Source organism: Nicotiana tabacum, chromosome 8, assembly GCF_000715075.1.
Source record: "Nicotiana tabacum cultivar K326 chromosome 8, ASM71507v2, whole genome shotgun sequence".
In the NCBI taxonomy this organism is placed as follows: Eukaryota; Viridiplantae; Streptophyta; class Magnoliopsida; order Solanales; family Solanaceae; genus Nicotiana; species Nicotiana tabacum.
Window position 1 is genome coordinate 201492654 of NC_134087.1, and position 25529 is coordinate 201518182.

General features: G+C 38.7%; 1 protein-coding gene across 5 annotated transcripts in view; it reads left to right on the forward strand.

Annotated features, from left to right (window-relative positions):
- The window catches only part of LOC107793926 (uncharacterized), a 35274-nt gene extending 9971 nt beyond the window's left edge, over nucleotides 1-25303 (forward strand). For 2 of the 5 annotated variants that reach the window (XM_075220049.1, XM_075220050.1), the window contains exons 2-5: nucleotides 21649-21742; nucleotides 24302-24494; nucleotides 24564-24739; nucleotides 24822-25303. In XM_075220049.1, coding sequence (XP_075076150.1) covers nucleotides 24375-24494; nucleotides 24564-24739; nucleotides 24822-24846 — 321 coding nt within the window. In that variant the 5' untranslated portion in view covers nucleotides 21649-21742; nucleotides 24302-24374 and the 3' untranslated portion in view covers nucleotides 24847-25303. Of the gene's footprint in view, nucleotides 1-21648; nucleotides 21743-24282; nucleotides 24495-24563; nucleotides 24740-24821 lie in introns of those variants that run through there. The other 3 variants (XM_075220048.1, XM_075220051.1, XM_016616374.2) reach the window with 3 other exon arrangements.
- The last annotated feature ends 226 nt before the right edge of the window (nucleotides 25304-25529 follow it).

The following is a 25529-nucleotide window of genomic DNA, read 5'->3' on the forward strand; positions in this document are numbered from 1 at the left end:
TTCTTTTTAAGTGCTGCCTGGACCCCCTTTTTGTTATCTAAGGCAGATTTTCCCTTAAAATCTGCCACTTAACTGCTTTTTCTTATTCAAACAGCACTAAGGATACCTTTACTTTATTTTCAGCCCCTCCACTTCCTTTGGTTTCCTATTATCTATTAGATTAACAACCACTAACACTCCACTTCCAGCACACTAGCACTAACACTATTTTTTACTGTTTCATTCCCAGAAATGCCCTGAAATCCTACTGTTATTACTGCCCATTAATACAAGATCAGAATCTATTATGAAACAGATTTAAAAATCTGTTCAAACCTAATTATCAACCTGATTTAAAACAGCTAATACCAATTCTCTTAAGTTCCTAACACAGTTGTATCTACCCAACAATTGTGAAATTGAATTTACCTAACATCTCAACAACATTATACTGAATTTCAACATAACAAATTATACTGAACTTCAACTTTGAACTAAAATCAAACAAACACAGGAGCATTGTCAATATATTGACAATGCCCTGAAACTTAATGTTCAGACAATAACATATATACAGCATTTATTTTGACAGATTCATATAAACCAGGATGATTTAACTGACGAGTATTAATTAAAAATGATTATCTATAACATCTGTCAACAAACAGTCCATAAAAACAGAAACAGATTGTTTCAATCAGTATTATCATAAATGAGAATTCATAATATAACTAATCGACGAACTTAATCGAGTCGATTACTCACATTGTAAATAATCACAACCAACAGAAACAGTTTCATATTTTGATCATATAGACGAGTATGAGACAGTATAACAATAAAAGATGGGAAAATTACACAGACTAATGAAACAAACATAAAATACACGTAGAATACACAAAAGAAATAGAAAAAATACCTCTGAATCTTCAAATTTATTCAGACACAGACTCAACTTGAATTCGGACATTTTTTAGGCTGAACAGACTTTATTCGAAGTATTCTCAGTTGAGAATACCTCGATTAAAGTCTCTTGGACCTCAATCCTTCACTCGAATCGGAAAAATTCCAAGATTGGAAAATTTTTAGGGTTTCAAGTTCTTGGATCTTAAATCCGAACATTTCTGGGCTGATTCGAAGGGAACCAAAGGTGACACAAGGGTGAGGGAAGCCTAAGGGTCATTTGGTGTTAATTTGAAAGTAATCTGAGTGAGTTCATTTTTGATTCGAACCTTCAAAAGAAGATTCGAAGAGTTCTGAGGGGATTCGAACCAAACAAACTTCAGATCCATAACGAGGCATGCTAGGGGATACTATGGTGTTATTTTGGAAGCCATTGGAAAGGTTTGAGTTTTCAGACCCACCTTCGATTTAGTATTCGAAGAGTTGGGGTCTGATTCGAAGGAAACTAAGGTCAGATTTGTGTAGAGGATGTTCAGGGGGTTCTAGGGTGTTAGTTTGGTGACCGGCGGTGTTGATGCCTCCGGGTTTCAGGCGGTGGGATTCTAGGGCAGCTAGGGTTAGGGGTTTGGTTTGGGAACGATGATGAACAGTAAGAGGAGGGGGGGTGTTAAGTTAGGGGTCGGGGTAGGGGTTTGGTCCTTATATAGGGATGGGGTGGATTGATCTCATCCGTTGGATCAATTAAGATGCACGGTTGAGATCAATCCACTTAACCAAACGTTGTCGTTTGGTCTAAGTTCAGGAAAGGGGTCAACCCGGGGTTGAAACGGATCGGGTCTGGGTGAGTTTTTAAGACCGTGGGATCAAGATAAACGAACGGTTCAGATCTAGTTGCCCTAAACGTCGTCGTTTCATTTATGCAGGGGCTGAACTGGACCGTTTGATTGCAATGAATCAACGGCCCAGATTAAAAATCCAGAAGCGACGTCGTTTGAGTCCCGTATGGGACTGGTTGACATGGACCGGGTCCTTTGCGTGATTGGGCCTGATTTTTGTTTTAAAAAAAATCTTTGGCCCAGGTCCGTTTTTTTATCATTTCCCATTCTTTTATTTTCTAATTAAATTCCTAATTGTTAAATTCCTAAATATTATAAAAATAAAATTACTCTTACAAAGATAAATTACCTATTAATACATAGACAACACATTAATCACACATTGAAATATTAAAACTAGAACAGACACATATTTTTGTGATTTTATTTTTTGAATCAATTATTAAATGCATAATCAAATCCTAGATATGCATGCAACATATATTTTTATTTTTATTTTCATTTTGTTATGACAAAGTAAACATTTACGGATATAAGACAAATATTTAACAAACATCACGCAAATTCAAAAATTGCACAGTAAAAGAAATTTAATTTATTTTTTGATTTATTTTGGAGTAGTTTTTCGTAAGGCAAAAATCACGTGCTCACAGCTGCCCCTCTTTGTGCGGAAACTCGAAGAGTTTTCGTGCAAAGATAAAGTGAGCGGATACGAGCGATTTTTGCCCGTTCAAATACTCCGTGGGAAGCATTTTTGAAAGATTTGACCGAACCTCTGCTTCAAAGGTTTCCTACATATCCTTGGCTATAAAGGAATCAGGTCAATGTAGTTCGGGAAGTTTTGGGTAGCTGGGACTACCGTGGGACTGTGATGTTACTGCTGCTTCGTGCTGTTTTTACTGCTTGTTGACCTCCTTATTACACCTTACTTCAAAGGAAATACAAAAAAGCTAAACTAGACTATGGTACATGAATTATAAAAATCTTATCTAGATCATGCCCTTGTGTTTCTTGTTGTCTTGATATCTTGGTGATTCTTGGGCATTTGACTTATTCCGTTTCCTTTTCATTGTGTCCCGTATTTTCTTCATCTGTTTGGAACTCTTGTTGTTTCTTGCTGGGGATTTTATTGGACTCCTCTGCTTTATTGATTCTAAGTGTGCTCCTTTCTCATATAAGCAGGCTTTTGACTTCAATACTTCAATTGTATTTCCTTGTTCTCCAGGTGGGTGCCTGACTGCTTCTTTTCTTTCTTCATCCTCGTCCAGGTGGACGCCTGACTTCTTTTTAACTTCTTCATCCTCATTCTCCAGGTGGATGCCTGACTTTTCAATTCTCATCCTCGTTCTCCAGGTGGACGCCTGACTTCTTTAATTCTTCATCCTCATTCTCCAGGTGGACGCCTGACTTCTTCAATTCTTATCCTCATTCTCCAGGTGGACGCCTGACTTCTTCAATTCTCATCCTCATTCTCCAGGTGGACGCCTGACTTCTTCAATTCTCATCCTCATTCTTCAGGTGGACGCCTGACTTCTTCAATTCTTATCCTCATTCTCCAGGTGGACGCCTGACTTCTTCAATTCTCATCCTCATTCTCCAGGTGGACACCTGATTTCTTTTTAATTTCTTATCCTCATTCTCCAGGTGGACGCCTGATTTCTTCAATTCTTTGTCCTCATTCTCCAGGTGGACGCCTGAATTCTTCAATTCTTTGTCCTCATTCTCCAGGTGGACGCCTGACTTCTTCAATTCTTCATCCTCATTCTCCAGGTGGACGCCTGACTTCTTTAATTCTCATCCTCATTCTCTAGGTGGACGCCTGACTTCTTTAATTCTTCATCCTCATTCTCCAGGTGGATGCCTGACTTCTTTATTTCTCATCCTCATTCTCCAGGTGGACGCCTGACTTCTTCTTTTCTCATCCCCATTCTCCAGGTGGACGCCTGACTTCTTTAATTCTTCATCCTCATTCTCCAGGTGGACGCCTGACTTCTTTAATTCTTCATCCTCATTCTCCAGGTGGACGCCTGACTTCTTCTTTTCTCATCCTCATTCTCCAGGTGGACGCCTGACTTCTTTAATTCTCATCCTCATTCTCCAGGTGGACGCCTGATTTCTTCAATTCTTCATCCTCATTCTCCAGGTGGACGCCTGACTTCTTCAATTCTTTGTCCTCATTCTCCAGGTGGACGTCTGACTTCTTCAATTCTTCATCCTCATTCTCCAGGTGGACGCCTGACTTCTTTAATTCTCATCCTCATTCTCCAGGTGGACGCCTGACTTCTTTAATTCTCCATCCTCATTCTCCAGGTGGACGCCTGACTTCTTTAATTCTTCATCCTCATTCTCCAGGTGGACGCCTGACTTCTTCTTTTCTCATCCTCATTCTCCAGGTGGACGCCTAACTTCTTTAATTCTTCATCCTCATTCTCCAGGTGGACTCCTGACTTCTTCTTTTCTCATCCTCATTCTCCAGGTGGACGCCTGATTTCTTTTTAATTTCTTATCCTCATTCTCCAGGTGGACGCCTGATTTCTTCAAATTTTTGTCCTCATTCTCCAGGTAGACACCTAAATTCTTCAATTCTTTGTCCTCATTCTCCAGGTGGACGCCTGACTTCTTCAATTCTTCATCCTCATTCTCCAGGTGGACGCCTGACTTCTTTAATTCTCATCCTCATTCTCCAGGTGGACGCCTGACTTCTTTAATTCTCCATCCTCATTCTCCAGGTGGACGCCTGACTTCTTTAATTCTTCATCCTCATTCTCCAGGTGGACGCCTGACTTCTTCTTTTCTCATCCTCATTCTCCAGGTGGACGCCTGATTTCTTTTTAATTTCTTATCCTCATTCTCCAGGTGGACGCCTGATTTCTTCAAATCTTTGTCCTCATTCTCCAGGTGGATGCCTGAATTCTTCAATTCTTTGTCCTCATTCTCCAGGTGGACGCCTGAATTCTTCTTCAATTCTTCATCCTCATTCTCCAGGTGGACGCCTGACTTCTTTAATTCTCATCCTCATTCTCCAGGTGGACGCCTGACTTCTTTAATTCTCCATCCTCATTCTCCAGGTGGACGCCTGACTTCTTTAATTCTTCATCCTCATTCTCCAGGTGGACGCCTGACTTCTTCTTTTCTCATCCTCATTCTCCAGGTGGACGCCTGATTTCTTTTTAATTTCTTATCCTCATTCTCCAGGTGGACACCTGATTTCTTCAAATCTTTGTCCTCATTCTCCAGGTGGACGCCTGAATTCTTCAATTCTTTGTCCTTATTCTCCAGGTAGACGCCTGAATTCTTCTTAATTTCTTATCCTCATTCTCCAGGTGGACGCCTGACTTCTTTAATTCTCATCCTCATTCTCCAGGTGGACGCCTGACTTCTTTAATTCTCCATCCTCATTCTCCAGGTGGACGTCTGACTTCTTTAATTCTCTACCAGGTATTTCCTGACACAAATATTGTCTTTGCCCCTGTTTTAAATCAAAGAAAACTTCGTTAGTTTAAAGTAGGGTGGTTAATTGGGGTATTCTTGCCGATGGTGAGGCTTCTCTTCGTCTCTTTTTATTGCCTTGGAATGGTTGAAAAAGACTGTTTTGTCCTTGTAATTGATCCTTGACTATAGGATTCCCCTCTGTATGTAACTGTAATTATATGTCCCTTCTGACTTTGCTGATCCACTTTTGATTTCACTTTTCTTACACCCATATCTTTTTATCTCCCGCCTTTCATGGCCGTATTTTGCATCATGTAACCTTGAATCTTGGTAGTATACCTTGACATTCCTTCTTATTTATTTGGAATAAAACTTATCTCAAAGCTTTAGAAAAGTAAGATTATTAGTGACGAAACACGCTGATTTCGACAATTATAGAATGAAAAGAAAAATCCAAGTTTGGATGACTGTTGGAGAAAGAATAAAAACTTATCTGATTGGAGTTACTGGCACCAATGATCAGGGTATGCATTTCGGATTAATCAACCCAGTATTTTAATCAATCTCCTTTCAATTGTCTCATTTTCGTTTTCCCCAAAATTTCCATAATCCAACTTCATTTTTCATTTCACAGACCTGTTGGACTTGCAATATCTCGCAGAGTTTTCGCCGATAAACCTTCCTCATTTGTTCATTTCTCACTTCCTTTTCGCCTTATGGTGCCTACGAAGGTTTTCACCAATAAGACTCTCTCATTTTTACTTTTCTCTCAACTTCCGTCGTCTTATGGTGCCCGTGTGGGTTTTCACCTATAAGACTCTCTTATTTTTACTTTCTTTTCTTGTTTGTACCACAGTGTTATGAATCATCTTCATTTGCTTGTCTTAGCATTTTTCTAAGATTGATCGAAAGGTCTTTCTGGTATGGGGTTAAAAAATGGAAAAGGTATTAAAAGCTAAATAGCTTTGGTATGGGTTTAAAATTACAACTCTTGGAATCTTTTCTTATTTCCAATACAATTCTTTGCCCCAGTTTTTTTATTGGGGTCGCTTGATGCTTCTTTTTGTGCACATTATGTGTATTGTGCGCCCTATGACCGAGCCGTGAGGCGCCTACGTATCCTTTTTTGAGGAATCAGGTCAAACGTAGTTCACTAGATAATAGTGATGATTTTTTTTTATTGATTCCAAGAGAGGGTAGGAAAGAAACAAGTATGGCTCAAAGGGGAAACAAAGGGTATAGTGTTTGGATAGCAGAATAAATTGCCTTTGTCATTCCAATCTTCGAAATAATGCTAAATACAAACATTCAAAAAGTTATGCGTAATATCTCTTTACCACGTCAGAATTGATCGCCATGTCTATGCATTTGCCTTCAATATCTGTTAAGCATAGTGCACCATTCAAAAATACTCTGGTCACAATGAATGGTCCTTGCCAATTCGGGGCAAATTTGCCTTTCGCCTCAACCTGATGTGGAAGAATACGTTTCAGCACATGCTGACCCACTTCAAACTTCCGTGGACGCACCTTTTTGTTGTATGCTCTTTCTATTCTTCTTTGATATAATTGACCATGACATACTGCGGCCAATCGTTTTTCATCAATCAAGTTCAACTGTTCCAGACGGGTTTTGACCCATTCATCATCATCAATCTTTGCTTCGGCGATGATCCGAAGGGAAGGAATCTCAACTTCTGCAGGAATTACTGCTTCAGTGCCATATACCAACAAATAAGGAGTTGCTCCTACTGAAGTGCGCACAGTAGTACGATATCCCAATAATTCAAATGGTAATTTTTCATGCCATTGTTTTGAACCTTCTACCATTTTCCGAAGTATCTTCTTTATGTTTTTGTTGGCTGCCTCTACTACTCCATTCGCCTTGGGCCGATATGGGGTAGAGTTGCGATGTGTAACCTTAAACTGTTGACATACTTCCTTCATTAAGTTGCTTTTAAGATTAGCAGCGTTATCTGTGATGATCACCTTTGGGATTCCGAATGGACATATGATATTTGAGTGGACAAAATCGACCACAGCTTTCTTGGTCACTGATTTGAATGTCTTGGCCTCAACCCATTTGGTAAAATAATCAATAGCTACCAGAATGAACCTGTGCCCATTGGATGCTGCTGGCTCAATCGGTCCAATCACATCCATGCCCCAAGCAACGAAGGGCCATGGTGCCGACATTGTGTGCAATTCGGACGGTGGAGAATGAATCAAATCTCTGTGTATTTGGCATTGATGACACTTGCGCACAAAACTGATACAATCTCGTTCCATGGTAAGCCAATAGTAACCAGCTCGGAGGATTTTCTTTGCCAACACATATCCACTCATGTGGGGTCCGCAGACTCCCGAATGTACTTCAGACATGACAGTTGTAGCTTGTCTGGCATCTATGCATCTTAATAATCCAAGATCTGGTGTTCTTTTATACAAAACTCCTCCGCTTAAGAAGAATCCATTTTCCAATCGCCTAATGGTCCTCTTTTGATCTCCTGTGGCTTGTGCGGGATATATCCCCATCCTGATATACTCCTTGATGTCGTGGAACCATGGTTCACCATCAAATTCTTCTTCGACCATATTGCAATAAGCGTGCTGGTCGTGGACTCGAATATGTAGTGGATCCACATAAGCTTTGTCTGGATGGTGCAACATTGATGCCAAAGTAGCCAATGCATCGGCAACCTCATTACGGATCCTCGGAATATGCCAGAATTCCACTGATTGAAACCGCTGACAAAGATCATGTAGACATTGTCGGTATGGTATGAGCTTCAAGTCTCGGGTTTCCCATTCTCCTTGAATTTGATGTATCAAAAGATCCGAATCTCCCATGACTAAGATTTCTCGGATACCCATGTCTGCGGCTAGCCTTAACCCCAAAATGCAAGCTTCATATTCAGCCATATTATTGGTGCAATAAAATCGCAATTGAGCCGTAACAGGATAGTGATGCCCTGTTTCAGAAATGATTACAGCTCCTATCCCGACTCCTTTCATGTTAGCGGCTCCATCAAAGAAAAGTTTCCAGCCAGGTTTTTCAATTCGCTCCACCTCATCGATATGCATTGTTTCTTCATCAGGAAAATAGGTTTTCAACGGCTCGTATTCCTCATCGACCGGGTTTTCGGCTAAATGATCAGCCAGTGCTTGGGCTTTCATTGCAGTCCGAGTCACATAGATGATGTCAAATTCTGTGAGCAATATCTGCCACTTTGCAAGTCTTCTCGTTGGCATAGGCTTTTGAAAAATATATTTCAATGGATCCAGACGAGAAATGAGGTAAGTAGTATAGGACGACAAATAGTGTTTCAACTTTTGAGCTACCCAAGTCAGGGCGCAACATGTCTTTTCCAGATGAGTATACTTAACCTCATAGGTTGTGAATTTCTTGCTAAGGTAATAGATGACCTGTTCTTTTCTGCCAGTGAGGTCATGTTGCCCCAATACACAACCAAATGAATTTTCCAAGACTGTCAAGTAAAGAATCAAAGGTCTTCCTGGCTCTGGCGGGACCAACACGGGTGGGTTTGACAAGTACCCTTTTATCTTATCAAACGCTTCTTAACACTCATCGGTCCATTTGACCGCAGCATCCTTTTTCAACAATTTGAAAATTGGTTCACAGGTTGTTGTGAGCTGAGCAATAAACCTGCTGATGTAATTTAACCTTCCCAACAAACTCATTACTTCAGTTTTGTTCTTTGGAGGTGGCAATTCTTGGATGGCTTTGATTTTTGATGGGTCTAGCTCGATGCCTCGCCGACTGACTATGAATCCCAGCAACTTTCCAGATGGAACTCCAAATGCGCATTTGGCAGGGTTAAGCTTGAGGTTGTACCTGCGAAGTCTTAAGAAGAACTTCCTCAAATCCCCAACGTGGTCGGCCTGATGCTTTGATTTTATGATCACATCGTTCACGTATACCTCAATCTCCTTGTGTATCATATCATGAAACACTGTGGTCATCGCTCTCATGTAGGTTGCTCCGGCGTTCTTCAAACCGAATGGCATTACCCGGTAGCAATAAGTTCCCCATGGTGTGATGAATGCCGTCTTTTCTGCATCTTCTTCATCCATTAGAATTTGATGATACCCAGCATAACAATCCACGAAAGACCCTATATCATGCTTGGCACAATTATCGATCAAAATATGGATATTGGGTAATGGAAAATTATCCTTCGGACTGGCTTTGTTGAGATTGCGGTAGTCGACGCATACTCTAATTTTGCCGTCTTTCTTTGGCACAAGAACGATATTAGCTAACCAAACAGGATATCGAGTGACTCGAATGACCTTTGCTTCCAATTGTTTGGTGATTTCTTCCTTAATTCTCACACTTATATCAGGCTTGAATTTTCTCAGCCTTTGCTTGACAGGAGGCACCGTTGGATCGATGGGCAATTTGTGAACCACTAAATCAGTGCTCAGGCCCGGCATGTCGTCATACGACCATGCAAAAACATCTTTGAATTCTATGAGTGCTTTAATTAAATCCTCTCGGATCTTTGGTTCCAGATGGACACTTATTTTAGTTTCTCGGATATTACTCGTGTCCCCTATATTGATGTCCTCGGTATCACTCAAGTTAGGTTTGATTTTTTCCTCAAAGTGAATTAACTCTTTACTAATCTCTTCAAAAACCTCATCTTCATCATATTCTGATTCATAATCACAATATATTTCTTGAATTAATATTTCCAAACCAGATTGATTTTTAAGACTGGGCTGAGGATTCCTCATGCATGCCATATCACTAGAGCCAGCGTAAAAAGAACTGTACAGGAAAAAGAAAAGAAAACTATCAGGAATGATAATAAAAAGGAAACTGCTTTTTATTGGATGATGAAAGATAACAAGGTTTTGCACACTTCAAACAAACTGTAAGATAAGCTTTGGGATTACAACCCTGAAGTAACCCAAACAAACTTGAAAGAAAATCAAAATAAACTACCAAGACTCCTTTCGAATGGGGAGAGGAGTGGCTTTCCAATTATTAAGCTTTGTTTCTGGCCCAACGAATTGAACTTCTGCGTTGCTACACCCTCCTCCGTGTTCCAACATATTCACATCATCGAACAATTTCTCGAATCTTTCAATTAATTCCTCCTCAGGATTGACCCGGGATTTAGGAATTGTTGTTATCGGGCGATTTTTAGCACCGATCTTGACAAAAGACTTTGATAGAGGTGGGACTGGTTTGGAAGATCCCATGCCTTATGTTTCAGCTTTCTGGCCTTTATCACGTCATTTACGGTGGGTATGAACCCCAAACCGAATATTCCCCAGTTCTCGGGGAGAGATACTGGTTGTATAATTCCTTGCAAAGATAAGCCCTGGCCTTTGCCGGTTATAAAACCATTCTTTAACATTTCATAAGCTATCATGACTGATGTAGAGGATATCTTTGGATTCGGAAGGTATTTCCCCTCTGGAATTTTCTCTACCGACACTGTGTCGGATACTTGCCATGGTCCCTGGTCATTTTCTGTTCCCTCGACCGGTACAATGGTACTGCTGCGAGCATTTAAACTTTCTTCCCCATGTACAACTATTTCTTGATGATCCCATTCAAACTTGACAACCTGATGTAGTGTTGACGGGACTGCTTTAGCAGCATGGATCCATGGTCGGCCCAACAACAAGTTGTAAGAGACAGTTATGTCCAACACTTGAAATCCCATTGTGAATTCAACTGGCCCTATTGTTAGTTCCAACACTATGTCGCCAAATGAATCTCTGCTTCCACCGTCAAACCCCCGTACGCAGATACTATTCTTCTGGATCCTCTCCTCTTTAATTTTTAATTTGCTTAAAGTGGAGAGAGGGCAGATATTTGCACTTGACCCATTGTCAACCAATACCCGGGTTACTACGGAGTTTTCACATTTCACGGTGAGGTAAAGAGCTCTGTTGTGCTCAGTACCTTCCACAGGTAATTCATCATCAGCAAATGTAATTCTGTTTGTCTCAAAGATTCTGTTGGCTATTCTTCCTAAATGATTTACGGAGATCTTTTCAGGAACACGAGCCTCATTCAGGATTTTCATCAAAGCCAGACGGTGCTCCTCTGAATGAATCAATAATGACAACAATGAAATTTGAGCGGGCGTCTTCTTTAATTGATCCACAACAGAATAATCATGGAGTTTCATTTTTCTTAAAAACTCTTCCGCCTCTTCTTCCGTCACAGCTCTCTTTATTGGTGTTGGATTGTTTTTAGTTTTTCTTAACTCTTCGGGCGTAAAACATCTTCCTGAACGAGTCAAGCCTTGCACCTCACACACTTCTTCCTTGACTTCTTTTCCTTTGTACATTACAGTCACCCGTTCGTAGTTCCATGGGATGGCTTTGTTGTTGATGACCGGCAGCTGGATTACAGGTGCGATAATAACCCGATCTGTACGGGCTCCTTCCACGAATACAATGGGTTTGTCAACAACCCCTGGTACTATCACTTTCGGCCTTTCTTGTTTTGCGGCAACTTTGCTCGATGATCCCTCCTCGACTATCATAGATGGTTCATCACCATTTCTGTTCTGCTTAGGTACCGGCTTCTCCTCTGTTAATTGCTTATCTGGCTTGGCTTCATGAGACTTGATCATCATGACAGTTTGTGACGGCTTCTTTGTCTCCCCATCAACTTGTATGATTTCTATCATATTGGCCTCTTGATGGGCTGGCATTGGATTTCTATTGATATTGGGAGCTTCGGGGGTTTGAACCTCGATTTTATTAGTATCAATCAGCTCTTGTATTGCATTTTTCAAATGCCAGCATTTCTCCGTATCATGGCCTGGTGCCCCGGAGCAATATTCACAGCTAATGGTGTAATCCAGATTCTTTGGAGGAGGATTGGGCAGCTTGGATTGTATTGGTCTTAGCATGTCCAACTGTCTCAGCCTGTGGAACAGACTAGTGTAAGACTCTCCCAATGGAGTGTAAGTTTTCTTTTTCTGTTCCCTTTCCCCCTGAATGTTGGCCTAGGCCTGAAACCTGGTCCGGGATAGGCTCGTGGGTAAGTACTTGGTAGGGCAGGAGCACGCCAATTGGTGTGAACATGTGACTGATTGTATGCTTGAGCATGGTTAATGGAAAAATGAGGCTCTGAAGGGTGATAGTAGTGTTGGGATGGATCGTGGTGGTAAGCTGATTGGCGAGGTCGTTGTTGATTATAGTAAAGTGGTGAACCTCTGGGTCTCGACCAAATTCCTGAATCTACTACCGCTGCTTCCTCCCTCTTCTTTCTTCCGATTCCTCCTACCCCGCCTTGAATGGCTTGAGTAGTCGCCTTAATCGCTGAATAGCTCATGATTTTATTTGTCTTGAGGCCTTCTTCCACCATACCTCCCATCTTCACCACTTCGTTGAATGATTTCCCAACCGCTGAAACTAGATGGGCATAGTAAGTTGGTTCCAAGGCTTGGAGGAAGTAGTCTACCATTTCACTCTCCTTCATAGGAGGATCCACTCGTGTTGCCTGTTCTCTCCACCGAAAACCATACTCTCTGAAACTTTCATTGTGTTTCTTCTCAAATTTTGTCAAAGATAATCGATCTGGGATGATTTCCAGATTGTATTGGAAATGGTATGCGAATGCCTGTGCCAGGTCATCCCAGGTGTACCATCTCCCATGGTCCTGGCGTGTATACCACTCCAAAGCTGATCCGCTTAAACTTTGACTGAAGTAAGCCATCAATAATTCATCCTTTCCCCCAGCTCCTCGCATCTTGCTACAGAAACCCCTTAAGTGGGCTACTGGGTCGCCGTGCCCATTGTATAGGTCAAATTTGGGCATCTTTAAGCCAACTGGTAATTTTACATTGGGGAATAAGCACAAATCTTTGTATGCTACACTGACTTGCCCACCTAATCCTCGCATGTCTCTGAACGATTGTTCCAAACTCTTGACCTTCCTGAACATCTCTTCTTGCTCAGCATTTTTGGCTGGCTTGTCAATTTCGGTTGGGAGATCAAAACGAGGAGCAGTTGAATTAATTTCGGAGGCTTTGAGGGTAGGCTCCGGGGGGTAATATTGGTTGTCCTGGGCTTGGAATGTAGGCTCACTAGGAGATTTGTGAAATGTAGCAGGGGGAGGTGCTACAAAAACAGGAGTCATAGGTGGAGGAAAGTATGGAACTGGTTTCGGAGGTGGAGACTGTGGTGTCTGAGATGTGGTGCCTCGGTAATGCTGGTAAATGGGGAAGTTTGGGGATAATTCAGTGGTAATATTATCCTGAGTTTGGGTCATTGATGGAGCAGGGTTATTTGGGTAAGATGGGGGTAACTGTCCTGTAGACCAGGCTTGGTACATCTCAGCCATTTGCTGCTTGAGTTTAAACATCTCTTCTTTCATTTTCCCGACATCCATCTCCTCTAGCTCCATACCTGTGTCAACATCTGGGATAGACATACTTTCGGGTATTGGTCCTTTTGATCTTGTGTGATAGTGATAATATGCCAGTATACTCTTTAGAGAAACTAACTGCTTGAATTCTGGAAATGAACAAACTTGTTAGTTTTGAGAGTTTAACACATATATAATCATACGTTGAGATGCAATGCTCCTAGACAAATAATCCTTTTCTATTATGCATTTGCTCGGCTGCTTGTGTCGTCCCAGCTTTCTTGAAATTTTTATTGTTATTCACTTTTATTTATTATATATATCTTTTATTGTGGTGGTCGAATCCTATAGAGATTGCCTACGTATCATGCCCCCGCATGAATCAGACCTTGCGTAGTTCGGACTAAAGGCAATCACTTTTATTCATTATACAAAGATGGAATTACATTTGAAAACTTTAAGAAAATGATTTGAAACACACATACTTAAATAAAAATACAAGATACAACTCTTAACATCTCACAACATTCCCCACTTTCCACTTTTGTCGTCAATTATTGGATTATCTGCTCAATGTGGGGCTTGACCTGGATGGCCTCCCAGCGTACGATACATCCTTTCCAACTCCATTGCTAGATGACGAGCAAAAGTGGGTGCATGCTCTGTAAACCTTTCATAATCCATTCCTTGGCAGTTGACGTAACTTTGAGAAGTGTAGACTGCCAGGTCGTGGATTTGTGCCCTGTCTTTTTTGGATTGCCTATCTTGGCGTTCCTTATTAGATCTGGCTTCTTCGTTTAATTGCTGGATCCTTTCTTTTGCTTTGCTCAATGCCCTTTCGTTTTCTGCAAGAATAGAATCATAATCTTGCATTCTTTCAAAAAGATTGGCGATGGTTTTTTGATCCTTCCAGCTCCTCTTTGGTGTTTCAGAAACTCTTTTCATTCTTTGGAATCGAGCATGAAGATTTTCATTCTCACAAGCTAGACTCTTCTTCTTGCCTTCGGCTTCTTGTGCTTGCAAATCTTTCTCCAAACTGAGGCTTCTCAGATTTTCTTTTAGGGCATGGATAGTTGCTTTGTACCCTTTTTCCTTTTCTCCCCAGATCAACCGCTCTTGGATTTTATCATTGAAGTCTTGAACATGGGGTCTTTTTGTTGGCCTTCTTAGCTCAAGCTCTGGTACATCATCCACGCGAGACCGTTTTTCAAACCACCTTGCATATCCAGGATTTATCTCACCCTTTGTAGTGGCTGGGACTTGAGTATCACTTTTCAAGTATCGACATCCATTCCACATCTGCTGAAGTAGAGCCTCGGGAATAGTGGCTTCTGGGTGTAATTCGATTACTTGCATACTCAAATCTTCATCATCAGGAACTACTTGATATCTCCCTAATTGCCTTAGGACTCTTAGTGGCGCATACGGCTGAATGCTTCTCAATCCCAATAGTAGTAGATAACTATTTGAGGTTGACATGTGTATTACTTCCCTCATCGGGAGCCATCCCAAAGTCCATTCAATCTGATTTGCCGTTAAAGCCTTTAGATGAGATACCCATGCTTCTATCCCTTCTGGAGCCTGATAATTTTTTGTTCTTTCCTCATAGCTCTCGATGCAATTATCATTGTTTGACCCATACTGTATGATCTTGGGCTGTTGTTGGAGATGTTCCATCACCCATATTTGCAAAAAATTTTGCATCCTTCGAAGACTTTTGCTCCTGATTTACTTAAAGTCAAAGCCCGATAAATATCTGATAGAATGATGGGGATAAGGGTGTGATTTTCTTTGGTGGTGAGGATTTGCACAACTTTCGCGGTGCGAATATCAATTGTTCGCTCTTTGTTTGGGAAGACCATGACTCCTAGAAAAGCCACCATGAAGGCAAAGCGACGATGAATCTGCCAAGTGTCTTTGTTTTGCTTGTTAGTAAGGCCTTTCTCATGAATTTCGAACCCATCTGACTTTCCGAACCTTGAATACAAAAAGTTGAAGGAACAACATCCATTGATGACATTGTTTTTCCTGATTTGACTGCTGATGTTCAGAAGACCGAAGAATCGATGTACCGAAAGAGCCTTTGTGAATATCAAGCTTTGATTTCTTAGACTTCCGTCAAAACCAGCATATCCAGCTATCTCCTCTAATGTAGGAGTAAGCTCGAAGTCAGAGAAACGAAAGACATTGTGAACAGGGTCCCAAAAAGTTACTAACGCCGCAATCAGATCATCACGGGGTTTAACTTTCATAATGTCCGTGAGATTTCCCAAATGCTTGACGACCCATTTTTGACCATCTTCGCCTAAATCATACCACCACATTTGAAGCTGAAATAGAAATTCTTCTGTACTCGTGGATGAGGGGCTTTGTGTGGTGCTCATTTTGTATCTGAAATTTAATTTTAATAAAGTCAAAATTCATTTTGAAAATTTATACTAAAAAAATCATTTTCAAATTTTTTTTATTTATTAAATACCTTTATTTCAAGATTTAAAACTATTTTTCTTTTTTTGAAATTTGTAAAACAACCCATTTTATTCCTCTCTTCTCACCATGATTTCATTTAAGCTGGTCAACAAGCATGTTCGAGGCAAATGAATGCAGAAGTAGCAAGTAGGATGCATCATGATGGACTTTTTATTTCGGGTTCACCTGTCCTAGACAGACCCAACCCCTGCGTTGAGTCTCCAAGGCCAAATGTACATGATGCAAATATACGTTCCTACTACGGATCCGGTACATGGCTGAGTTATTCTAAGTGAAAAACCTGAGGTTGATTGTTCTAAACCTGGCTTACCCAAACGGACAGTTTGAGCCGAAGCGGGGGCAACGTACCGGGAGCACGAAAGTCTACCCGGCCTAGTTACTTGTCCCAACTTCGTCTTATTTGGTATGACTTTAACAGAAAGGTGGGCCACGCGCACGTGTGCACCATAAATTTAGAAGACTCAAAAAGAGGGAGGTTTCGTAGCAATTGTATATGCATAATTCAAATAATATTAAAGCAGTAAAAATTTCATTTAGCATATTGAGCATATATCATGTAAAAATCAGATAATAAATAAAGCCAATTATAACAGTTATTTTAAGCTTGAATTCTTAAACCCTGAACCAGTGGTTCTGGGTTTCACTTTTCTCCCCAGCAGAGTCGCCAGAGCTGTCGCACCTCCATTTTACCGCGCCCTCGGGGCGCGTGGGGAGTTTTTCTCCAATTGAAGGACAGTCGAAACGGGATTTGTTTATTTGTTTCAGAGTCGCCACCTGTGAATTTTAAGGCGTCCCAAGTCACCAGTTTTAATCCCTGAATCGAGGAGAATATGACTCTGTTTATTATTCTACGAACCAGAAATCCTGAGTAAGGAATTCTGTTAATCCGGAAGAAGGTGTTAGGCATTTCCGAATTCCGTGGTTCTAGCACGGTCGCTCAACTGTTTTTATTCTTGGCTTAATTATCTTGATTTTACTAAATACATTTTTATTGCATGATTTTGTTACCGATTTTATTTATTGTTTACAATTATATAAACGAATTACGCGTACGTATATTCGTATTATATACCTTTTATAATTGCAGAGAATCGTGTCACGCATACGTGTACACAAAAAGTTGATAATATTTTTTATATTTTTATTAAAAAAAATCATATGTTCGAAGTTAGAAATAACATTAAAAACACTGTCGCCCTTGTATGATTAAACAGTGATCTGCGCATTTCGGGTCATATGAAATTATTTTAACATCCTTGGATAAATCCCTTTTATTAAATATTTGATCGAAATTGCGCGAACGCATAATCCGAATTTGCTTTTAAAAATATAATCAGGTTACGCGAACGCATCCCTAATCGCGCAAAATATTTGTAATGGTATTATGGATTTTCCACAAATTGTTTATTATATCTATACATTTTATGTAAAATCATGATAAATCTCCATTTAAGGTACCCTTAAATTCTTGAAAAGAATTCACAATTTATTAAAAGTTTATTACGAATTATATTTATTTTTTTTCGTATGAATTATATTCCTCCAAGCTATTCAAATCCAAAGAAAGGAATAAACATATGATTAACACTATTTTTTAAAATACAACATATGTATACTCAAAAGGTGAATAGCTCATGAATCTTAAAAAATTCAATTCTTGAAAGGAAATGATATTTTCGAAGAATTCTCGTTATTTTATTTGCAACAAATGTTATTTTTACAGTCTTAAACTTGTTACACATTATAAATCTAATCTCTTTCCACATTGCTTGTTCCAAATCTAATAGGCCTAATTATTTTGATTGATTGCTATTGATTGAATTCAAGATATACTTAATCAAACCAATTTTTTTGTTCTCAATCTATGTGGATTATTGCTAAACACCAACTTTCGCATTGTATAAATTCCTAAGCCATTTGTTATTGAGAAAGAGAACAAGTCTACCTGTTAACTTAATAAAATGATATTGCATACAATATTATTTGTCATATTTTGACATTGTGAACATAGCGGATTTTACTAATGCATCTTTCAACTATTGATTATAAACATAACCATTGTTATGCCAAAATATAGAGTAAATTGCAACCAATATCATCTAGCTTTAAACAACAACTAACTTAACTAATAAAATAAACTGATAACGTATTTTTCCTTGATATTTCCATATTATGCTATACCTAACTAACAATACCATAAAGTTTAAATAATGGCTAACTTTCTGCCATGTTCTCTATTTTGACAATTCAAATATAACTATACTAATGAGATTTCGAAATGGACAACATTATTACAAACTTTTATACGAATTTCAAAACAAGACAATTAACTTATAGCCATCGTATTGAATTCACTACTAGTTAACCAACACGAAATAAAACTGAAATTTAAACTACAGGACTTAGATGAGTAAAAAGCAGAATTATAACTCCAAAACTTCATTTATTTGCCGTGTTGAAGCTTTTCACAACATGAGTTTAAAAGGTATGTACCTGGAAATGGAGGTAGAAGGAGTAAATTTCAGTAGTAATAGCAACAACAAAGTCATCCGAATATATCAGCATTCAGCAGATTTGAACAATAATAGGATCCGAGGAGCCCAGATGCACAGTAACAGGATTTTTGGGAAAACTTTCAGATTTAATCCAAGTAATATCAAACAAACAGACCCGGACAGATCCAAAGAAAAGTATGTTTCTGATTTTCTTTTTTGTTTCTATATCTGTTTCAGATTGTGCGTATAGGTGTGTATTCTCATTTTTTCTGTTTCTTTTCTGTTCTCTTCCTCTTTTTTTCAGATTTCTATTTCTGATTTTTCTCAATGTATCTCTCTCTATTTTCAGATTTCTCTCTAATGCCTTCAAAAATTAGATCTCAACTTGTCTTTCTTTTCAAACTCTCCCTCCTAAAAATCTGTTTGCTTCCTGTATTTATACATGTCTGTCCCTTTCTTTTTAAGTGCTGCCTGGACCCCCTTTTTGTTATCTAAGGCAGATTTTCCCTTAAAATCTGCCACTGAACTGCTTTTTCTCATTCAAACAGCACTAAGGATACCTTTACTTTATTTTCAGCCCCTCCACTTCCTTTGGTTTCGTATTATCCTATTAGATTAACAACCACTAACACTCCACTTCCAGCACACTAGCACTAACACTATTTTTTTACTGTTTCATTCCCAGAAATGCCCTGAAATCCTACTGTTATTACTGCCCATTAATACAAGATCAGAATCTATTATGAAACAGATTTAAAAATCTGTTCAAACCTAATTATCAACCTGATTTAAAACAGCTAATACCAATTCTCTTAAGTTCCTAACACAGTTGTATCTACCCAACAATTGTGAAATTGAATTTACTTAACATCTCAACAACATTATACTGAATTTCAACATAACAAATTATACTGAACTTCAACTTTGAACTAAAATCAAACAAACACAGGAGCATTGTCAATATATTGACAATGCCCTGAAACTTAATGTTCAGACAATAACATATATACAGCATTTATTTTGACAGATTCATATAAACCAGGATGATTTAACTGACGAGTATTAATTAAAAATGATTATCTATAACATCTGTCAACAAACAGTCCATAAAAACAGAAACAGATTGTTTCAATCAGTATTATCATAAATGAGAATTCATAATATAACTAATCGACGAACTTAATCGAGTCGATTACTCACATTGTAAATAATCACAACCAACAGAAACAGTTTCATATTTTGATCATATAGACGAGTATAAGACAGTATAACAAAAAAAGATGGGAAAATTACACAGACTAATGAAACAAAAATAAAATACACGTAGAATACATAAAAGAAATAGAAAAAATACCTCTGAATCTTCAAATTTATTCAGACACAGACTCAACTTGAATTCGGACATTTTTGAGGCTGAACAGACTTTATTCGAAGTATTCTCAGTTGAGAATACCTCGATTAAAGTATCTTGGACCTCAATCCTTCACTCGAATCGGAAAAATTCCAAGATTGGAAAATTTTTAGGGTTTCAGGTTCTTGGATCTTAAATCCGAACATTTCTGGGCAGATTCGAAGGGAACCAAAGATGACACAAGGGTGAGGGAAGCCTAAGGGTCATTTGGTGTTAATTTGAACGGAATCTGAGTGAGTTCATTTTTTATTCGAACCTTCAAAAGAAGATTCGAAGAGTTCTGAGGGGATTCGAACCAAACAAACTTCAGATCCATAACGAGGCATGCTAGGGGATACTATGGTGTTATTTTGGAAGTCATTGGAAAGGTTTGAGTTTTCAGACCCACCTTCGATTTAGTATTCGAAGAGTTGGGGTCTGATTCGAAGGAAACTAAGGTCAGATTTGTGTAGAGGATGTTCAGGGGGTTCTAGGGTGTTAGTTTGGTGACCGGCGGTGTTGATGCCGCCGGGTTTCAGGCGGTGGGATTCTAGGGCGGCTAGGGTTAGGGGTTTGGTTTGGGAACGATGATGAACAGTGAGAGGAGGGGGGTGTTAAGTTAGGGGCCGGGGTAGGGGTTTGGTCCTTATATAGGGGTGGGGTGGATTGATCTCATCCGTTGGATCAATTAAGATGCACGGTTGAGATCAATCCACTTAACCAAACGTTGTCGTTTGGTCTAAGTTCAGGAAAGGGGTCAACCCGGGGTTGAAACGGATCGGGTCTGGGTGAGTTTTTAAGACCGTGGGATCAAGATAAACGAACGGTTCAGATCTAGTTGCCCTAAACGTCGTCGTTTCATTTATGCAGGGGCTGAACTGGACCGTTTGATTGCAATGAATCAACGGCCCAGATTAAAAATCCAGAAGCGACGTCGTTTGAGTCCCGTATGGGACTGGTTGACATGGACCGGGTCCTTTGCGTGATTGGGCCTGATTTTTATTTTAAAAAAAATCTTTGGCCCATGTCCGTTTTTTTATCATTTCCCATTCTTTTATTTTCTAATTAAATTCCTAAAAATTATAAAAATAAAATTACCCTTACAAAGATAAATTACCTATTAATACATAGACAACACATTAATCACACATTGAAATATTAAAACTAGAACAGACACATATTTTTGTGATTTTATTTTTTGAATCAATTATTAAATGCATAATCAAATCCTAGATATGCATGCAACATATATTTTTATTTTTATTTTCATTTTGTTATGACAAAGTAAATATTTACGGATATAAGACAAATATTTAACAAACATCACGCAAATTCAAAAATTGCACAGTAAAAGAAATTTAATTTATTTTTTGATTTATTTTGGAGTAGTTTTTCGTAAGGCAAAAATCACGTGCTCACAGCTGCCCCTCTTTGTGCGGAAACTCGAAGAGTTTTCGTGCAAAGATAAAGTGAGCGGATACGAGCGATTTTTGCCCGTTCAAATACTCCGTGGGAAGCATTTTTTGAAAGATTTGATGATATTATGTACACTTATACCTATGCATGGCACGACATTTATACGCACGTGCATGACATTATAAATGTTACAGAATTTACAAAGTTATTCAGATTTAAAGATGTGTTTCCTTATTCCATGTTTCATCTATGTCTTTTACGTACTAATTTTTACGTCTTACATACTTAGTACATTTTTTGTACTGACGCCCTATTTCACGGGGCCTGCATTCCATACCTGTAGGTGTAGGTAGGCAAGCTGATGGACCCCCTCCTTAGGATCCCTGATCAGCGAGAATTGGCGTGCTTCACTTGATCCAGAGCTGCTTTGGTTTTTGGTAAGATACGTTTATATATATATGACGTGGCTCAGTCCCGTCTTTGTACAACTATGTTTCTATTAGAGGTCTGTAGACAGTATGTCTAGTTGGGTTATATGTGGCCTTGTCGGCTTTCAGTTTTGGATGTATAGTTGTCTATAGCAGCCTTGCCGGCTCGCCCACTGCATTCTGCATGTATACGTATATATGCCTTGATGGCAGGTTTCCTTCACGTATGTTATTTTCGTAATGCAACAGATGTTATTTAGGTTCATGTCTTAGATGCATGCTTAGGGGTGTTTGACAGTTAGTACTCAGGCACCCGTCACGGCCCATCTGTTTGGGTCGTGACATTTATTTATTCCACACCCACCAATAATTGCACCAACTCTAACTATAGATCTAGATCTAGAGTTTCCTTCTTCTATAAATACTTCTAAAAGGGCTGGAAAAAATATGAGAGAGGAAGTATATGTTTCCAATGGTGATGTCCAAAGAGAAGGTTCTGCTAGTGGAGATCTAAACAATTCCATTACACCCTCTGAAGAAGATGCAGGCACTAAGGAAGAATTTGAACTTTCTGATGATTATGGAAGATGTTCATGAAGAACTTAAGAAAGTAAAAAAGGAAAGAAAAAAATAGGAAAGAAAGACCTGATGGGTTTCTAAGTGAGGCTGGACTGGATGAAGGTTATGATGATATTGATAAAGAAATAAAAAATCTAAAGGATAAATTGGGAGGTGATGATGATGAGCCATATTATGACTCATCAGAGGCTGACAACTTTGCTAGTGAATCTGAAGGTGAAACTGTTAGTGATGATGAAGTAGTAGAAGAACACTTGAGGCTAAGGAGAAAGAGTAACATGGTAGTATATGATCCTTCTTGTGAAAAAGTTATTTGGGAGATTGGTCAAGTATTTGAAAATGTGAAAGAGTTCTGAGAGGCTTTGACCAAGTATGTTGTAAAGAAAGGGGTTCAACCAAGTATGCTATAAAGAAAGGGGTTCAACTAGATAAATATAAGAACGAACCAAGTAGTGTTAGGGTGAAGTGCAAAGATGGTTGTCCTTGGATGATATATGCTAGCAAGGAAGGTAGGAGTTCAAATTTCACAATCAAGACATATAATCCTAGACATAAATGCCATAAGACCAACATCAACTTTCTTTGCGATTCAAAATATCTAGCTAATCATTATAAGGAGAGGATTATTTCACAACCTACCATTAAAGGGTGGGGAATACAAGATCTTGTCAGGGAAGACTTTGGTGTGTATGTGGGTAAGGCTATTTGTTTAAAGACAAGAAAAATTATTTTGAAAGAATTCATGAGAGATCATATTGTTGAGTTTGGTAGATTTTTTGACTATTGAGATGTGCTTCTACAAACAAATTCTAGTAGCACATGTATAGTTAAGGTATCTAATTTAGAAGATGGTAAGAAAGAGTTTATAAGCTTCTATATATGCTTTACTGCTATGAAGAGGGGATTCATGGAGGGATGCAGAAAATGTATAGGACTGGATGGTTGTTTTTTGAAGGGGATATGCAAAGGACAATTATTAGTTGCGGTTACTAAAGATGGAAACAACCAAATGTTTTCCATAGCATGGGCCGTTATTGGGACTGGAAAAAAAAGGAAACATGGACATGGTTTATGAGGATATTGCAAGAGGACTTACAGCTTAGAGATGGAAATGAGATCACTATAATCAGTGACATGCAAAAGGTATGATACTATACTGTTATTTATTGCCTTTAGTGTTTGTATTGCTATTTATTATTTCTTTTTATTTTTCAAGGTTTGGTTAGTGCTGCTGAAGAAGTATTTCCAGCTTGTGAGCACAAAATGTGTATATTCTGTCAAACTTGTCAAAAAATGGAGGGGAATTGAGAGAAGGAAGAAGTTTTGGAGTTGTGCTAGAGCAACATATGAGGCCGAAATGAAAAAGAGGCTAGATGAATTAAATACATTGGGTTACAATATTGTTGAAGATCTTATTTCATACAACAAAGAAAGATGGTGCAAAGTCTACTTCAAAAAATTCTCCAAATGTGACAGTGTGGACAATAATATGTCGGAAAGCTTTAATGCCTAAATATTGGGAGCTAGACACAAGACAATTGTGTCAATGCCAGAAGAAATTAGAGTCAAGGTCATGATAAGGATAGCTAAGATAAGGGCCTTTGTTGAAACTTGGGTAGATGAGATATCTCCAATGGTACTGAAGAACTTCAACACTAATATGGAGAAGTCAATGAAATGTAAGATTCATTAGAATAGAGAGCACGACTTTGAAATTATGGAAGGTAGAATTAAGTTTATCGTTCACCTAGAAAGAGGATATTGTAGTTGCAGGTCATGGCAATTGAAAGGTATTCCTTGTGCACATGTCATAACAGCAATGCAGTTTAGGATGATTGATGCATCTGAGTCAATTGCATTATGGTACAGAAAGGAGACATATTTGCAAGCTTATTCCAATTTCATACAACCTGTTCCTAATATAATAATGTGGCCAGCTACATCAAATCCAAAGATTGATCCACTTACAGTTAGAAAAATGCATGGCAGGCCAAAGAAGAATAGAAGAAAAGAGGAAGGAAAAATTAAAAGAGTTGAAAAGTTATCAAAAAGAGGAATAGCTATGACATGCTCGATTTGCAAGTCCATTAAAAACAATAAAAGAAGTTGTCCTTCAAGGCCTGAAGCAACATCAGCCACAAGAACAACAGCATCCACAGGAAACACAGGTGTTACAACAGAGGTAAATTTTATATACCCCACTTACATTTAAATTATTGACATATTAGTATTTTAACTTGTTATATGTCAGTATAATGCTACCCAGCAGTCATCTACTGGAAGTACAAGAAAGAGAAGTGTTGACAATCAACAAGAATCTACAAGCAAGGGAGGTGAATCTAGAGCGAGCAGAAGTAAGTATAAGAGTCCAAGAGTTGTGTGGGGCATGGTGTATTTGTATCTAAGACTGGTTATAGTTGTGTTAATGTAAGTGTTTTGCTAGTTTACTATCACTTTTTTACTTCCATTGTCTTTTGGAGTTATATTTAAATTTTTCTCATAATTACAGCAAGGTTTGCAATGCAGCAAATTAGTTACCACACCTACAATGATAAATTCCGCAGAAGTTACAGGTGATACTGGGTATAAGCCTAACAAGTCTTTGAAGTGGAAAGGAAAGCCAGCTATTAGCCAAAGACAACTCCAAATAAAAAGTACTATGCATAGATTTCAAAAAAAAAAAAGCAAAAGCTATTAAGATTCAAACAACATCTCAAACTGGAAAATCTCCATCCAAAGAACCAACATAGATTTGTTCTATGATTAAGTTAGTTTTTTTGGTGTATGTTTGGTATGTAATCAGATAATTACAACTTTCTTTATGGTAGTATTTTGTGTAGTTGTCCGATTTTTTTGGTAAACAGCTCTTTTGTGATACTGGTAGTATTTTGTGTAGCTGTTCGATATCGGTAGTATTTTGTGCAACTGTCCGAATTTTTTGGTAAACAGCTCTTTGTGATATTGTCCAGATTTTTGTTGCTATCCAGTTTTGTAAACAACGTGTATCTATCTTACATTTCTTTCTTGTAAGATGTAAGAAAAGTAAAAGGCTTTGTGTGTTTTTAGGAGAGGTGACAACATTCTGGGACATCTTAGAAAGAAAAGCATTATATGAGTTTGGTGCTAAGTGTACTTTAGGCTGTGAATTACCAGAACATATCTTCCAATTATCTGCAGTGACTAGTGCATATTATCGAGGTGCAGTTGGCGCAATTGT